We start from the raw sequence: 19,526 nt of genomic DNA on the forward strand, positions 1-19,526 counted from the left end.
CGCGTGTATATTCGGTTGACCTCGTGATACAATGTGAGACTTGTGAACACACATGTCTGCTGTTGTTTCATACAGTACCTTTAACAAATTATTGGCGGTTTTCTGTTAGAGTAAACATGAATACTTGACTTATTTCTAAGACAACGGGAAGCTTGCACGGAAGCCATAATGCCAATCTGTCTACATGCGATATATTCTCGCTCCTCACAGAATGAATGAATGAATGAATAAAATAGAAAATACACAAAAACAGTTATGAACATGTATTTTTAACATGACATCTCTGTCACCCTGACATGTCTCTCCGTGTCGCTGAAGTGTGCATGTCTATAAGGTATACAAGTCACCATAAACCGCCACATAACGACTGGCTATAATTAGTCCATAGGAAGGGCACATAAGGAAGTGCAACACTCCATCACGTTGTCCGCAGCAACAGGACCTCGTACCTACATGTACATCTGACCGTGTTAACAGAACTGGATCTCCTGGTATATATCACCTCGTCATGTTGAGCACGCAACGGGCGCAACAATGATATCAGGGAATCTGAATACGGTGTATGACGAGGCACAATGTTATTACCTGTTTCTGGTACTGTGCTTTGCTGATATCACACCTGTAACATGTCATGATCCGAATAAAGAAGTTGATCATCCATAAATTGTCTAATTGAAGATATGTTAGAACTGATCTTCAGTAACCCATGCTTGTCGACTAACGACTAAAGGGATCGGGGTGGTCTGGCTCGATGACTTGGTTGACACATGTCATCGTATCCCAATTGCGTAGATCGATGCTCATGCTGCTGATCACTGGATTGTCTGGTCCAGACTCGATTATTTACAAACCGCCGCCATGTAGCTGGAATATTGCTGAGAGCGGCGTAAAACTAAACACACTCACTCACTTCTGTGATATAGTTAAGAAGGGAAATTATTCTGAAATGTTAGTTTTCTTTCTCTATACTACTAATAACAAACAAGAAATTCCAGCAGGGACATTTAGTATTTAACTGCATATTTAATAACATAAAGTAGCCCTTGCACATTTGATATTTTTAAGGTGCCCTCTATTCTCTATTGCTTTGTGAAACATTCATCAAAGAACCCACGATTAATGCATACAAAGTATGGCATACCGAAAATTGATTTATTCCAGCAACAATGAATTTATCTATCAAAGGGTTACCAGCTGAGAAGGGTTAAACTTCGCTTTCTCAACGTCCATTGGATCCGCGATTGGTCAGTGACTATGGCATTTCAAAATATGAATTCTACTCTATTTTCTCGGGAGTATTTAGCTTAATTTTATGGATAAAATCATTCTCACTGCATTTCTAACAGCTGACTCGTCGGTATAGGGCAGAAACAATGCCGACATTCAGTCTGAACTCACTCGCGCTCTTTGAATGACATCTCCAGGTTGAATCAGTGACGGATGTAAGCAACACGGCCAATACAACACGTCTTCTAAGTTATATCACCGTGACTTCAATTCTGTGAATCATTATCTCTCATGACGTCTTCTAGGAAGATAAATGAATCATTTTTCTGGACTAAGTAATAATTAGACAATGGTCTCATCTTGTCCCTTTGACAGAACCGGGCACCGGGCCTATAAATCCTGCTACACTATATCCCGTATTTAAGTTGGTGAAGCAAATGTTTTCCGCTGAAGAACTACAGCGGTTGTGAGGTACGTGTTGCTCATATACTTGAACACATCTGTCACTGTGGTACATTGTTATTCTGCTCGTGGGTTATTTAACGTTAAGTATAAAAGTAACTATAGCGAAATAGCATTGTGACTTATCCGTTAGTGTGGCCAACAGTTGAACTATTATTTTGACAATCAGTGAACACAACATGCCATCTTCAATGATTTTCATAAAGTTTCTTCACAAATATAAATATCTTTATACTGACGGGTCTACAAGTTTGCACAATTTTGACATTCTTCTTTATGCTACAACAGTGCATTTATGTATTGTGTAATATTGTATAGAATTGTTCCCCATTAGATTTGTCCCGATACATGTTTCAGGTATAAGCCGCATGTACTTATGCCTTGAACTAAACAGGATTAAACCACCGACATTCCGCTTTCCGAGCAGATGCTCTTTGTACTGAACTGTTAAAGATGCACATATAATTCTATGTGTTATATACAATGATATATGTCCAGCTCCCTGAAAATACCGTTGACACGCGTAGGAGGGATATTCGGGTTGTGTAATTATTTTGTGAAGATATGTGCTATGGTGCACTGCTAAACGTCGGCTCTGTGTTTCTGGTGTAAGTTTGTGTGATATTATGACACAACAAGCTAATGATTCCATCGTACATTATTCCAGGATTGAGTTACTGTGCTTTTATCGTCTAATAACATTTTATACAAGATATACATATATTTTATGTCTACCACACACGTTTATCTACAATTAACGTATATGTACCACGATGTATCCAACATTGTATAACCTCTTGTATCCCCAGAAGGAAATCTGTTGGCTGAATTCATATCATCATTCGTGCCCGTCATTATGCCTGTGATACTCTCGGAGAACCAGATGAGAGACGTCATGCACCAAGTTACTAAATATCACGGGTGGATTAAGGTAGTGTTTTCACTTTTATCTAACTAACATACTAGTATAGCCATATCCCTATTTGGTAATTACTTGCATATTTGGTAGAAAACGATGCTATATTGACAGGGTTGTTTCTAGTTTGTACAGAGATACTCGACGTAAAACTCAATCTGTTTACACAGTATAGGTACCTGTACGTTTATGCATATGTTTTTGACAAGACAGAATAGTGCTATCCACATTTGAAACCACCCGTGAAGGTCCGGCTTAGAATTGATCTTCAGTAACCCATGCTTGTCGTAAGAGGCGACTAATGGGATCGGGTGGTGAGGCTCGCTGACTGGGTTGACACATGTCATCGTATCCCAATTGCGTAGATCGATGTTCAAGCTGTTAATCCCTGGATTGTCTGGTCCAGACTCGATTATTTACAAACCGCCGCCATATAGCTGGAATATTGCTGAGTGCGACGTGAAACTAAACTCACTCATTCACTCTCATTTGAAACCGTAGAATGCATTCAACAAATAGCAAGTTCTGCATGTTGCGAAATATAACATCAATGTGGAACGATTTGTGTCACGTATTTCAGCCATATGAGAATAGCCCGAGTAAAATTGAAATGATGTCTGATATAATTCCTTCACTCAGGAAAATATTCTTTGTGATTTCAGATTTGTGGAGAAATTTCAGCCAGGTTAGAACATTTCATAACGGGGTATGAGTTCATCGTGGACACATGGCCTGAATTTAAAGCGCTGGTTGTACGCTCAAACAGGAAATCTTTACAGGTATATGCATACTTCAAACATAATGCATGTCATCACTACTGTCATTAGGAATGCCACAATGTATCGTTATTTAAAGAGACGGGATATTTGAACGTGTACTTTACGTGAATCAACAACATTGTCTTGTCAATCTATTCTTGGTCTACTCGCGGGATATGTTGTGCGGTGGTAATATGTTGCATGTATATGTGTGACGATCGATGCAGATTGGGATACAAAATGTGTCCTGGTTGTGATCGATGCTTGTATGTGCGATACAAGTGTGCCGAAAAACGCTGTGATCTAATATACTACCCATCAAAAGTTTAGATACACTTAAAGCACTCGTTATATGTTATGTATATGTATGTGGTAACATCGAAGATGAATTTCTCCACTAACCTTGGGGAGCCAACTGCAAACCTTCTGCAGATGAATTGCACAATGATCATGCATCAAATTGCTGAAAAGCATGTGCAAATATCGTGCATGTGAACAGCTGCATTTTGGTGTAAAGTTTTGTTAAGAATTCACCAATTTTCACTGAGTTTCATCTTTTATTGATCTCTTGACGATAATCTGTTCAACGTTACTAATTTGTTTTACAATACATCAGTTCATGTGTAAACAGTACCTTTAAACAGTATGGAATATCAAAATCTAGTTTAGAACAGTTGCTTGAAGTAATTGGTTACATTTACACTAGTGAGTCTAAAACTTTGATGGGTAGTATATATGAAAAGCGGCGTTTAACACAGCTCGCCAACAGTTTATACAGTTAACTGTCTTAGTATACAGCCGTCACGAACACGCTGAAATCAACATCTGTCAATATGTCAACATCTGAGTTGTAAATTTGAAAGGATGTCGATATGTACTTGAGGGAAAATACATAACTTCACCTGAATGGTATGCTCTGATGAATTCTACTTTTAAGCATTTCAACCCGATAATTGTCCTAATGTCGTAGGCATGTACTGACTGTTACAGTATCGTGCAATGACAATGGACAATAAACACTCCTTGAGACGCACATGCGCAGTGCATCACCATGTGCGTTCGAGCAGACGTCATCGTTGGAATGTAACTTGTTTGTTTACATTAAATCTATGAAACTTGACGCCTTATCATTTCATAACATGGTGTCAGATGTGAAACACCGTAGGAAACCACGCCGATGCCCCAAACTAACTTTGTGAGTGAATCTGTGGCATAAATTGTAATAATGCGCCCGTTATGTCTGGATTCAAGGCGCCTAAGATTTTCAATTTTCACTTTGTCTAAATACAAGGATGAAGATGGCGAATTACAAGTAAGTTCACTCGTCTATGCGATGGGTAGAGAAGCAGAACATATCATGAAGTCTTTTCATTTTCCTAATGAAGATAAAAAGAAAGACTTTGATTTTGTTTTGAAGTTATTTGATAATCACTTCATCCCCAAGAGAAATGTGATTTATGAAAGGGCATGTTTTAACAAGAGATCACAACAACCAGGTGAATCTGTTGAAGCATTTATTCGTCACTTATATGAACTGGCAGAATATTGCAATTTTGGGGACAAGAAAGGTGAATACATTCGGGACTGAATTGTCACAGGAATCCTAGACCAGGATCTAGCACAACAATTGCAAATGGAGTCAAAACTGGATCTTGAAACAGCAATCCAGATGGCTAGAAACTCTGAAATGATAAAGAGTCAGGGTGCGGACAGAAGTGCCACTAACTTAGGCAAAGTTAGAGGGGCCAAGCCGAAACGTCATAACAAGTCTGGTTACTATAGCAACAAGGGACGCAGACAAGGTGGATCACGGAGCAGTTTGTAACATGCCCAGCAGTGCGGACTTAACAACTCACCACCAAATTGCTGCAAGTGTGGTCATCCACAGCACACAGGCGGAGCGAGTGTTTGGGCTTGCGAGAAGTGTGCAAGATACCTGTATGGACTGGACCTGTTCCGACTACTGACAGACCATAAGCCGCTAGTACCCTTGATCAACAAGTCAGATCTTGATAGAGCACCAATCAGATGCACTCGTCTCCTTATGTATCTGATGAGATTCAACACGTAGCAGGGAAGAACATGGTGGTAGCGGACATGCTCTCACGGGCACCACTGAACTACACAGAAAATTCCAGTGCAGCGGAAATTCACAACCTGGTAGAGGAAGTAGAAGCCTACACGGAGTCCGTCATCAAGACAAAACCTATGTCGGACCATAAAGTCACAGAGATTCAGGAAGCCACGACACAGGACAAGACTCTTCAGCTTGTCATGTCACTGACTAGGAACGGTTGGCTGGCGGCATACAGAGATGTGCCAATACCAGCACACGCGTGCAGAGGTGAACTGTCAGTATCCAGAAACATTCTACTGTACAGAGACAGGATTGTGATCCCGGAAGAAATGAGAACAGACATTCTCGATAGGATTCATGAGGGACACCAGGGACTGATTGAGTGTGTTGTGGACTGAACTCAACCAACACATTCAGGATAAAGTATCCTCCTGTACATTTTGCCAGATCAACCAATCAGCACAGAGCAACTACAGCCAAGTTCCCTACCCGATCGACCATGGCAGAGAGTCGCGGCCGATCTATGCACAATTTAAGAGACTCCAATACCTTGTGGTGATCGACTACTTTTCACGATATCTTGAAGTAGTGTATCTAATGGACACTACATCGAAAGGTGTGATTGGCCAGCTCAAGTGCATATTCTCAAGATGGGATATACCAGAAGAGCTAGTTACAGACAACGGACCGCAGTTCGTAGCTCATGTGTTTGTGCAGTTCAAGAATCAGTATGGATTCAAACACACCACATCTTCACCCCATTTTCCACAAGCTAATGGGATGGCCGAAGCCGGTGTGAAAATAGCAAAACACGCTCTGAAGCAGACTGATCCATTCCTTGCTCTGTTAAGCTACAGGAGCACTCCGATTCAGTCAACGGGGAAGAGTTGATAATGGGGAGACAACTTCGTGGGACCCTCCCGACCCTAGAGAAGGTGTTGCAGCCTAAGTGGCCAGATTTCCATGCTGTGCGAGTCAGTGATAAAATTCACAAGGAGTGTTCAAGGAAGTTCTTTGACCAACACCACAATGTGAAATCCCTCCCAGAGTTGAAACCTGGTGACGAAGTTCGTCTCCAGATTGATGGGGAGAAAGGCTGGAATACAATGCCAAGATCATATTTGATCAGAACACCTAAAGATGACCTCAGGCGTAATCGCAGACACCTGCAGTTGGTGTCGCCAGGCAGTGTTGACATCACTCCTGAGTATAATGTGTATCCTCCTATCTCTCTGGAACAGAACGACAACCTTGACACTACACAGAGTGCCGAACCAAATGTCCGGTACGAGAACCCGGAACCACCAGCAGTTACCACTCCCCCTGTGTTCAGGACATCCAGTGGCCGAGCCGTGAGGAAGCCATAACGATTCAATGACTATGTTTAGGGCTTAAGTCATCACGAGATTAGGTTATGAGAATAACCAAGTATTCATATCAGTGACTTTAAGGTTTTAAGTGACTTGTTGGTTCAGGTTACAGGTTAACAGGTCTTAAGTGTAAAACCAAAGTAATAAGTAATACTTACTTATCAGAGATATCTTTATTGTTTGGTCTTGAGTTGATGTTATCCATGGTAACAAGTTATCTCAAAGAAAGGGAGATGTTACAGTATCGTGCAATGACAATGGACAATAAACACTCCCTGAGACGCGCATGCGCAGTGCATCACTATGCGCGTTCGAGCAGACGCCATCGTTGGAGTGTAACTTGTTTGTTTACATTAAAGCTATGAAACTTGACGCCTTATCATTTCATAACACTGATAAACATGGTAAACATACCTAATATTGACAATCCAAAGCGGTGACAGGTGGATTAAGGTGAGACAAAGCACTGTAGCGAAGGGCATTGCTCCTTAACAAACTGTCAGTCCTTGGGGTCACGAAAATTCCGAGCTTGCAAGGATGTGTGCAGAAGGCTTGTTCCCATTTCGCCTACATCCCATTTCGCCTACACCCTTATCAAAACAAATTTACACTTGAGTGAACATAGGATTTGTATGCTGTTCACTGTAGTTTAATGGACTAACCCAAATAATGAGAAACAAACTTTTGAGTCGGGTTGAGTTGGTTTGACCATTTTAATAATTATATATATCTATATATCTATATATATATCTATCTATCTCAAGTATATATAAAATAATATAATGATGAACTTGAACATATCAAGTTATATCAAATCACATAAGCACAAATATATCAAGTTATATGTCAAGTCATAGAAGATATCAAGTTCATATCTTTGTTCTCAACAAATCTATTGTATTTGCAGTTTAATTAAATGTCCAGCTGCGTCCAGAAACTGCAGCACTGTCTTTCTTCCAGTTGCTAACTGGTCCTTCAAGCGAGTCAGTCTAGTGTCCAGTTCCTTGTACTTGCGAGGACGTGAGCGGACTCCAGCATCATGGTCTATCTGCAAGCGAAGTCGTCGGTCAGCTGACTCAGTCTTCTTGATTTCCTTGATAAATTCCTAGAGGTTAGGATGGGACTTCTTCAACCCCTTCTTTAGTCCCAGATGGAAGCCTTCCAAGTGGTTGTTAGTTCTCGGGCCAATAGTTTCATGTTGGTTCCATATCTCTCTTGGAAAGCGTTGATTTCACCAATAGGCAGCAGGGGCAAGGAACCAACTCTGTTCACATGTGAGCGGACTGGTAGGTTCTAGTCCTTGTAATCGAGAGCCAGGTCATAGTCAACAACGTGACGCCAAAGGGCCTGACAGTAATGGAAGTAGCATCCACGGGGTGGCGACTCAGGGAACACTTCTACAATGGCACTAATGACGACAGCTTCAAAATAAGTCTGGATTACTTCTGGCGATGGTACCGTACCGGTAACGGTCTCGGTGGTGTTCTTCGGGGTGTGAGTCCAAGGTTCTTGCAGATCAACCTCAGCTCGAGACTGGGGAAGAGGTGGAATACACTTGCTTCGCTGTCGATACAGTCCGGACTTCAAGCTGTTGAAGGATGGCATGGTTGCTCCGTTCACATCTTCAGCTGCATTCAGCTCATCATCGTAGATCTACTAAACTGGAGTGATGTCGGTCTGCACACGTTCACGGAGTCGGCTTAGAAGACGCGTATGATCTTCATTCTCTCTGGGATGGCAGTGGTCGGATGCAATGGTGATGTGGTCCCCTATGGTACTGCAACGCGCCTTGCATCCTGTCTGAACACACTTCCAGTGTGTTGCCAACTGACGTTTCACATTCAGTCGATAGCGATATCCATCATATAGAACTTGCTGCCCGCCTCTCTGTGTCGTAATAAATTCTACTCTCTGAAGAAATGCGTTTGCCATTTTGACATCACAAACAACATTTCAGATCCCTTATATACTGTACATTAAAACAACAGTACACGGGGAAGAGAACATAACAAAATTGCACATTTAGCAGGAAGCCTGAGAGTAGCCACTTTATTAAGGCTTTATTAAAACAACAAATCTTATCAACATAGATATAAAGTAACTTCGATCTCAAACCTATTACAGTACTTTGCATTATTAAGCATCAAACCACTTTAATTAATAAAATAACAAAACAAAACAGTGAACATATTCTTTTGACGACACTGAGCAGGAAATGTGGGCCATCCCATTCACTGAATGAGGGATGGATGAGTTGCTATCCTCAATTACTGTAGGCGAAATGGGATGTAGGCGAAATGGGATCATCCCGTGCAGAACATGTACCCACAATGTGCCATTTACATTACCCTCATTCATTCTAGGCGTACACAGGGTGAGAAATGTTCCGGTTCCACAACATCGCAACGACCCTTCGGGATCATAGATATATATATGCTTTCATGAATATTATACCATACAAAACACATATGTTTAATGGATGCACCATCCGCTCTTATTAGCAGTTAAAGCTACACACGTTTTTATCGCCGGCACGACCTGTACTTCATTTAATTGATTTTCAGTTGCAGTTTCTGGAGCCCTCTGTGAACATCTTTGCTACAGATACGGGTGCACTAAGGGATCTCCTGCAAAACAATGATGTTATAGACTGGTCAAGAAAACAGAATTTTGAATGTAAGTCGTCACTTGTTAGAATAGGTCAAAAGCAACCCATGCTTGCCGTTATAGGCATATAAATGCATCGGATTGTCAGGTTGCTTACTCGGGTGCCATCATACACCTTCGTCGTGGATGCTTCTCACAATATCGGTCAGGGCGGTGGGGTAGCCTAGTGATTAAAGCGTTCGCTAGCCACGCCGAAGACCCGGGTTCGATTCCCCTACATGGGTACAATGTGTGAAGCCCATTTCTGGTGTTCCCCGCCGTGATATTGCTGAAAGTGGCGTAAAACTCAAACTCACTCACTCACTCAGTATCGGTCACTGGATTGTCTTGCTGATATGTGACTATTGTAGGCCCCTGCGATACAACGGGTATTTGGCAGGCAAAAACAAATAAATATAAGCCATTGTCAAATGGCCATTTTGAATATTATGTTAATAACTCAAAATGCGTGTCATGCAATCTCTTGTTTAAAATTTGCCTCTCTTCACCAAGCAGTGAATGGATACCCGGTAAGACAGCTTTGGCGGCATCCTACCTCGGAATGCGTGAACGTAATTGGGGTGCACATCGATTGAATTGCCAGGGAGATAATGTTATAACTGTAATAATGTACGAGGCTAATTTGATCTAATTTAGATACCCGATTAAAAATAATCGATTATGATTTTTGGTTCACCATTGCCCTAACAGTGCGCGTACCAACTAGGAAAACGCCAGATAATTATACCAGAAAGACTTTGTACCCACAATGTGTCATTTTCCGAAATCCACTCACTAAGTTATCATTGGAATTTGTGATTATAATGTCATGATTATTTTTCATGCCTTGCCATCTTGGCCACAGCCAATGTGAAGGGTAAACCTTCCAAGAAAGTATGATAAGGACGTGTTGCTGTTGATAAATTCGAATGTTTATTCGTTTAGGAGTTCATAAACGGGACTCACAAGTATTTCTCATACTTTACACCACGTTTCCGATCTTCATGGCTGTACAATGTTTCATTTCAATGCAAAATAAACAATTATCATATTTGACACACAAAACTCTTATAAGAATTCGACATGAATCATTTTCGACCTATTCAACGTTAAATATTCAACAAAATATCCCTTTTTGTGAGAAGACAAATGCAGAGGACAGAAGCAGTGAAAAAAGCATAAAAATCAATCAGAGCTTCAAAAGCACAAATATACATGACAATGACAACATCTGTCACTACGTACAGGAACATACGCTTACACTTTCATCTCCCTTACATGTTTGTATCAGATACATTTATATATTTTGATGGCATCACTTCAGGTAATGAGAACATTCAAGGAATGGGCATTGGGATAGCCTAATGGTTAAAGCTGAAGACCAGGGGTTGATTCTCCACATGGGTATAATTTGTGAAGCCCATTTCTGGTACAATCCTCTGTGATATTGCTGAAATATTCCCCACCCACTCTCTCCAAAAGGGTACCAGTTAGGCCAAAGGATGTGGGTACTTGATGTAATGTGATATACTCTTGCTCTCCGACCTGAACTTGCTCGGTGGGGTAGCCTAGTGGTTAAGGCGTTCGCTCGTCACGCCGAAGACCCGGGTTCGATTCCCCACATGGGCACAATATATAAAGCCCATTTATGTTGTCCCCCGCCGTGATATTGATGTAATATTGTTAAAAGCGGCTTAAAACTAAACTCACTCACTCACTCACTCCGACCTGAACTGTAAGATTATGACAAGCTAAATTGCTTATGCCCTCTTACGTCAACAGGATCCAACTGGCAACGTAGGCGGCCGCTTCTCTGCACCTGATTAAATATTCTGATAAAGTCTTTAAATATTTTATTTTCAGCAGAAATTAACATTATTATATACGATATGCATTGACTATTTAGGTGTGGACACGAGGCTGATGTCTGTTGTGATAGAAGTGATGAAACACCATCAAGTTTCCATCTCGCTTGGATCGACTGCCGTGTTCCTCCGTGTGACGGAAGATACCTTGGAACTCAAGTAAACTATGATACATACGTTGATTTAGTTGGGGCTTTAGTCATTGTCCCTTCATACCACCGCGTGGGACGCCATACAATTGAAGTTGGGCCTTTTTAACACACTTTAATACTGATTTCATTTCATTGATTGGCAGATATCTGGTATCGAATACTTGTGTCACCTTGCTTACAATTAATCCTGATATAAGGTATAGTCATGAACATATGACATAGCCATGTAAATATTCTTGCAAATGAACCACTGTCATATTAAGGGAATATTGGATGCTTGGTTAATTCATGAGGAGACTTTTTTTCATGTCTCGGGCAATCCACCTTCTTCCAGAAAAATGCAAATTGGAAGTCGGTTGAAACGGTACATTAGACAATAACATTAGCCAAATGATTCCAATATAGTCATGTATTACACTCAACATTTAACAGACAAGTTGAGACAGTGGGGGATACACTCTTGGGGATACTCTACGGCATGTAAACATATTTCATATGATGACACACCATAAGGGCAAGAATCATACACATATGTAAACTAATGTTATCATAATGATGCCCGTTCATTCGACACCACGATAGATCAGGTGCGAGTAAGCCTCGTCGTTTATATTCATAAACTTAATTTTCAGACCAGTGCCAGAAGGTTTTACGCTTAAGAGTCTCAAAGAAGATCAAGCCAAAATGGTAGATGCTTTCTGGAATTTGAGAAGAGAATATTCTGATGATTACATTCAAGAAATGATACGGAAACTACCTTCCTGCTGTCTTTACAACAGTGAGGGAGAGATGGTTGGGTTTGCCATCACCTACCACTATGGCTGCATTGGGATGTTACACGTTCTGGAGGAACACAGAGGGAAGGGGTACGCCAAGGTGATTATGTCACATCTCGCTTTCAAGTGTCTTCAGAAGTGGCAGTGTGTATCTGTGTTTATTGACCCAAAGAACACGAGGTCAATAAAACTTAATGAAGCCATAGGCTTTTCTTTAGTACCAGATTTGTTGTTTATAGCAATTAAAAGTCACTCACATCCAAAGCTTTAATATTGACGTATGCAGAACAAACACCCAAACAAGCTCATGATAACTGAGTTAAATGCCACTGAGAAGCTGCTGGGTTGGACAAAGTGAGTGAGTGAGTGAGTTTAGTTTACGCCGCAGTCATCAATATTCCAGCTATATGGCGGCGGTCTGTAAATAGACGAGTCTGGACCAGACAATCCAGTGATCAACAGCATGAGCATCGATCTGCGCAATTGGGAACCGTTGTCATGTGTGGTGGGACAAAGGAGATATTATTTTGATCCATAACAACTTTATTCGATTTGATTTATTTCAACGAATACAACCTTTCCACGTAGACACGTAACATGGTTACCTTTCCACGTAGCCACGTAACATGGTTATCGGGCAAGCTAGTATCTTCACCGACACATCGCATTCGTTATATCAAGCAAGTTGAATATCCACTAAACTAACATCCTTGCTCTTCATAACTGATGTGTATTTATTTGATTTGGTTTATGTTCAGCACAGCTTGGAAAATTGGAAATATAAGCATGAGTTGCAACTTATCAAACCATGTTAAACCGTCTCTAATTATGCTTATATTACGTGCTTGTGGTAAAAACAGAATAAAATAACTTAAATACTGACACCACATTTTGTGTAAAACTTATGTAACACATACATGTATGTCAATTCACTTAAAGCTTTGACACGCAATATTTTGTTTGTTTCATTGTTTTTCATTCGGATTATCTACATTGTCCCACTCACGCCATTCTATTTGTTCCCGCAAAGTCATTAGAAGCAAAATCTTGCAAGTGAAACCCTGTGAGCAAATGAAAAGCTTTGAATTGTTTGCTTATCGCAGCAAGCAATGGGCACAAATGTACATAACTACACACTTTACCTTGCACGAAAAGATCAAAGATTGTCATTTTTAATCGGAATTTTTCGCACTTTTAATTACTTGTCTATTGTGTTTTTTTTCAAACTTTCAAACTAAAGGTAAAAGAATGTACACAAAAAGTACACAAAAGACCCAGATATGTGTATGTGTGTTCGTACCACGTAGTATAAATACAACGTGTCGATTTAATCCTGTGTAACATACATAACCACATGTATATACATAACATATAGTGAATGCTTTAAGTGAGTCTAAACTTTTGATGGGTAGTATATTTGGGATTACACTTTTTCAGTAAAGAACAGATTCTAGTACCTGTACTTTTTCTGTTTAGTCACATAATGAGGTTCTAACACAGATGTACATAAATACAGACAGAAACACGATCCGTATTAATACGTGGCGGTTGCAATGTCAAACTCATTCTGAAACCTATTTCATTGCAATACAATACATTAGGTGGATGCGGGTTTGTCATTTTATGTGATACCTTTTCATTCATGGTTGTTCGCTCATTCAGTTGCTCTTGTAAAAAATAAAGATTGTGTCTATTGGATATTTTATAACTTTTCATAGTATACCCTTTGTATTGGCTTTTTAATTCTGACAGTGGCATTGGATAATGCTCTAATCAGGTTCTGGTCTTTTTCAGACAAATATTTAACTTCCACAGCGTATCATTTGAGTTGCATGGATATATTCTGTTAAAAATTAGTTAATGTCGTCTTCCGTCGACGTGTGACGGCTGCAGTTTTCAGAGATGACGTTTTCCGACGTCACGTCGCTCCCCTGATTGCGACACAGCCTGAAAACAACAGAACAAAGCTCGCCCACACACTGCTCAGTTTTGTATGTGACTTTCTGAGAAACAGCAGCATCAAGGCGCCACCTTTGCTATCTCTTTCACACAACAGGCACCCAGCATATATGGGACAAAATCGGACGAAGAATTAAAGAAGGCCACAGACAATACACCAACTAGAAGCATTCGTGGTGAGAGAATGGAAAAATGTTCCCCAAGTCTTCATCCAGAGATTTTTTCATTCAATGTGAAGTTCATCTCATGCATGCTAGGCAGTTCGAGGAGGTCACATGCACTACTGATGGACAATAGACTTTGTTAAGTTGAGGGAATACCCAGTCATTGATGTTCACCCATGGTAGTGACCATACTTGAAATTCAATGCAATCACGAATTATATAACTCAATAGATTTCATTGCAATGAAAAAAATCCCTCCTGCTGCGTTTCTTTTGCTGTTTAGTATATTTTAGCTATATCACTTCGGCCTCTCGATAAAGGCGACCAGGCTATGTGGTCGGAGGACAGCTAACATATTGTACTCATTTCATATCACTGCAGATTGTTTATGGGTGTATTCAGTTTCTTTTTGTGTCGAGCAATATTCCAATAACTTGTCTTCTGTGTCCACCTGTCATAATTTCTTGTAATATAAAATCGAACATCTTGTTTCTATGAAGATTTTAAAGATTATGGTACAACTCTTGCTTAAAATTTGTATTCATGTTAAGAAGAAAGTCCTGAATCGTTGAAGATACTGATTTTACTATATCTTTAGTAATCCAGCGCTTTTTCCTTCTTCATATCAATAAACATTTTATCTGCTTCGTTCAATGTTCATCTGAAGCATACGTACAATCCTGATTACATCCGCAAAGTTGATGAATTACAGAACCATATCGTTGACATAATATAACGACATATGTTTTTCAGCGACCTGATGTTTACAGTGTCGGAGAGGCAAACTCGGGTTAGAGCAAAGCTATCAATTATTAAACAGAAATCGTTAATTTCAGAGTGTTTAATGCTTTTTATGCATGACATGTATAATTACATTGCTTCAAGGGAGGTGCATAATCCACTTTAAAAATATCGCACTATCCAGAAGAAAATATATATCTTATAAACGGAGATGAGTATAAATACGTTCCGCATTTTTTATCCTTTAATCCTAAAGGCAAGGAAGTTGGAAATTGTTACCGAAAAAACGGAAACGAAAACAACGTAAATATTCAGAGCAAAATATCACTTTCGTATCACTTTATCCATGCAGTAATGTTGATTCGACCGAGGTACGTAATAATGTGCATTCAAACACTTGTCGTAGGTTAAGAGGCTCACATTTTCTGTTCGGAATTTGAATTTGACTTCTGAAACATCTGACGCAAAAAGGAAAAATCCTTTGTTTTATAAGACGTAATTGACAGGTCCACACTGTCGTTAAGAAAGGGTACTTTGTGATGTCGGAGGACGTTAAGGCCGATGTGAGTACATTGCTTGGTTGATCGCGAATATGTACTCCTGTAATGTCAGTTTTATAAAGGTTATATGGTTCTATCTCTCCACAGTAAATCGATCTTAATTCGTACATGTCCATATACTGCGCCTTCCAACACCAAGTAAGTTATTCAAGGATACTTACTGTAGAATGCAATATGTACATGGCGGCGTTCTAAACACAATCCGATATTTATTATGCATACTATGTATGTATGTATGTATGTATGTATGTATGTATGTATGTATGTATGTATGTATGTATGTATGTATGTATGTATGTATGTATGTATGTATGTATGTATGTATGTATGTATGTATGTGCGTATGTGCGTGTGTGCGTATGTTTTATATGCTATGTATGTATGTATATGTGTGTGTGTGTGTGCGCGCGCGTGAGTGTGTACATCTGTATATGTATGTATGCATGCGTGTGTATGTATAGATGTGTGTATGTGCGTGCGTGTGTGCGTGCGAGCGTGTATGTATGTGGGTGTGTGTGTGCGTGCGCATAAGTGTTTATATGTGTATATGTATGTATGCATGCGTGTGTATGTATAGATGTTTGTATGTGCGTGCGTACGTGTGTGCGTGCGAGCGTGTATGTATGTGGGTGTGTGCGTGCGTGCGCGTAAGTGTTTATATGTGTATATGTATGTATGTATGTATGTCTGTATGTCTGCCTGCCTGCCTGCATGTCTGTCTGTCTGTCTGTCTGTCTGTCTGTCTGTCTGTCTGTCTGTGTGTGTGTGTGTATGTCTGTCTGTCTGTATGTGTGTGCGCGTTAGTGTGTATATGTATGTCTGTCTGTCTGTCTGTATGTGTGTGTGTGTGTGTGTGTGTGTGTGTGTATGTATGTATGTATGTATGTATGTATGTATGTATGTATGTATGTATGTATGCCTGCATGCCTGCATGCCTGCCTGCCTGCCTCCTGCCTGCCTGGATGGATGGGTATGTATGTATGTATGTATGTATGTATGTATGTATGTATGTATGTATGTATGTATGTATGTATGTATGTATGTATGTATGTATGTATGTATGTATGTATGTATGTATGTATGTATGTATGTATGTATGTATGTATGTATGTACGTACGTACGTACGTACGTCTGTATGTATGTACATCATGGATATGTTTGTATGTGTGTGTTTATCTATGCATACAACAACATTGAAAAAGAATACTTTCCTAAGAGGGATATGGTTCTTTTCGGCGAGGCAACTATCTAACTATTAAGTTATTCTCATTTTTGCAGAGCAGATATGTACGGAAGCGTCCTAGTGCCACAGTCTGAATTTTGTTTATCTCCTAATTAGGACTTAGTATCTCCTAATTAGGACATACTATCGCCTAATTAGGAGTTACTATCTCCTAATTAGGTGATACTATCTCCTAATTGGGAGTTACTATCTCCTAATTAGGATTTAGCTATCTCCTAATTAGGCCTGTCCTCATATCGCCTACATCACCGTTTCGCCTACAGTCTTATCAAAACAACTTTATGCACCATTGCACACCATTTCCTGCCTATGTTACCCATGGAATAATGGACCAGCCTAAGGGATAGGAAAAACAAACAAATGTATGTGATTCACATTACTTTAATACATTAATAACTTTGATTTTAAATTAAAATAAATAAAGCACTTCATTGTCATCAGGAGCACACAGAGTTATGAGTTTGATTGAATTGAGTTCTCAGTTTAGCTTGAGGATGTGGCCAACAGCATCAAGGAACTGCATCACAGACTTCACACCGGTGGAAAGCTGCACCTTGAGTCTCTCGATCCTCTGATCTCGATCACGGTCTACACGTGCTCGTGGTCTCCTTATCCTCCAAGTCCATGCCTTCTCGATCTTCTTGAGCTCCTTTACGAATTGGTAGATGTTGGGGTGTGATCGGGGTATGCGTTTCTTCAAGCCAGAGTGGAATCCCTCAAGATGGTTGTTTGAGCGCGGGCCTGTGTTTTCGTGCTGGTTCCAGATGTGTGCTGGGAACTTGGCATCATCTTCAACCCAGGTGCTGGTGACGTAGTCGTTGAAGGCTGCTACTCTGTCGCCGTCGGGAGACTGCTCGATGACTTCAAACCAAGCATCTTGGACCTGGTTCAGGGGAAGGAGTGGCAAAGCAGCTGCTCGTCGAACGTGGGCTTGGACTGCTGGGTTGTTCATGTAGTCGCGAGACAGTCCCCTCTCCAAAACTTGACGCCACAAAGCTTGAGAATAATGGAATAGGCAACCTCGGACGGAACTGTCGGGGAAGACTTCACTAATAGCACTGATAACTGCTGCTTCATAGTCGATCTGGAATATTTCTGGTGAAAGTTCGATGCCAAGTCGTCTCACAACAATATTATGTTGAGATGACCCCTCATTGCAACCACAACAGACCTAATTATAATCTTTTTACTTTTATAAGATAAATCTTTTGAAGTATTAATTCTAATCAAAACAATGGGATTATCTCACCCAGGGGTAAGCATAACCCCCTTCACTAATATCCTTCACTGTATACTTAAAACAAATCATGTATCAATAGTAACTTCTCAATAGTCTTCTCTCCCATTTAGTTGCATTCGATGAAACTACAGTGGAATAGGGCCATTCCATTCCCTGAACAGGGTAGATGGGATTTGACAGGATGTTTATATAAGCTGTAGGCGAAATAGTGGTGTAGGCGATATGAGGTCAAACCCCTAATTAGGACATACTATCGCCTAATTAGGAGTTACTATCTCCTAATTAGGTGATACTATCTCCTAATTGGGAGTTACTATCTCCTAATTAGGACTTAGCTATCTCCTAAGTAGGAGATACTATCGCCTAATTAGGACTTAGCTATCTCCTAATTAGGAGATACTATCGCCTAATTAGGACTTAGCTATCTCCTAATTAGGACATACTATCGCCTAATTAGGAGTTACTATCTCCTAATTAGGTGATACTATCTCCTTATTGGGAGTTACTATCTCCTAATTAGGACTTAGCTATATCCTAAGTAGGAAATACTATCGCCTAATTAGGACTTAGCTATCTCCTAATTAGGAGATACTATCTCCTAATTAGGACTTAGCTATCTCCTAATTAGGACATACTATCGCCTAATTAGGAGTTACTATCTCCTAATTAGGTGATACTATCTCCTAATTGGGAGTTACTATCTCCTAATTAGGACTTAGCTATCTCCTAAGTAGGAGATACTATCGCCTAATTAGGACTTAGCTATCTCCTAATTAGGAGATACTATCGCCTAATTAGGACTTAACTATCGCCTAATCAGGACTTAGCTATCTCCTAATTAGGAGATGAAAAAAATTCAGACTGTGGCACTAGGACGCTTCCGTAGATATCTGAGGTAATATCAGTCGGTTGTATTCCTATTTATAGCACAGTGGAGATGAATTAAATAACACGTAAATACAACAATAGTACTCGAATATAGATAATATTGTGGCATTCTGCACAGGCTATTCACTTCAGGATATGTATGTATGTGTGTATGCCCGTGTGCGTATGCGTGTGCGTGTGTGGCAATATTCCATTCATTTAAAACACAGGGATTACATATGTACGTATTGGACATAATACCTCACATAATGTCGCCAGGACAATTCTGTATGATTGTTACACCTGTCGTAATAGCTGCGGGCGCCATAGAAACTACAACAGTGACCTTGTATTGCCGTTCAATGTTGTACTGTAAGCCTTCATACCCACCCGGTCCATCTAGGGTCGCTGAGTCCTTGAGTAAGGTGTCGCACGACCGTGACTCCTAACTGTCTGCATCACAGTCTATACACATAGCTTTACTGTTTTTTGTCTCAGTCAA

At 40.2% G+C, this 19,526-nt stretch overlaps 1 protein-coding gene across 1 annotated transcript; it reads left to right on the forward strand.

Annotated features, from left to right (window-relative positions):
* The first annotated feature begins 1,615 nt into the window (after positions 1 to 1,615).
* Positions 1,616 to 12,849, forward strand: LOC124261199 (glycine N-acyltransferase-like protein 3). The gene is made up of 6 exons (XM_046695517.1): positions 1,616 to 1,698; positions 2,499 to 2,620; positions 3,268 to 3,384; positions 9,375 to 9,486; positions 11,363 to 11,480; positions 12,106 to 12,849. The coding sequence occupies exons 2-6, from the start codon at positions 2,546 to 2,548 to the stop codon at positions 12,518 to 12,520; spliced, it is 837 nt and encodes a 278-aa protein (XP_046551473.1). The 5' UTR covers positions 1,616 to 1,698; positions 2,499 to 2,545; the 3' UTR covers positions 12,521 to 12,849.
* Positions 12,850 to 19,526: the final 6,677 nt, after the last annotated feature.

This window comes from Haliotis rubra, unplaced genomic scaffold (genome assembly GCF_003918875.1).
Source record: "Haliotis rubra isolate DU_JTF1 unplaced genomic scaffold, ASM391887v1 Scf790, whole genome shotgun sequence".
In the NCBI taxonomy this organism is placed as follows: domain Eukaryota; kingdom Metazoa; phylum Mollusca; class Gastropoda; order Lepetellida; family Haliotidae; genus Haliotis; species Haliotis rubra.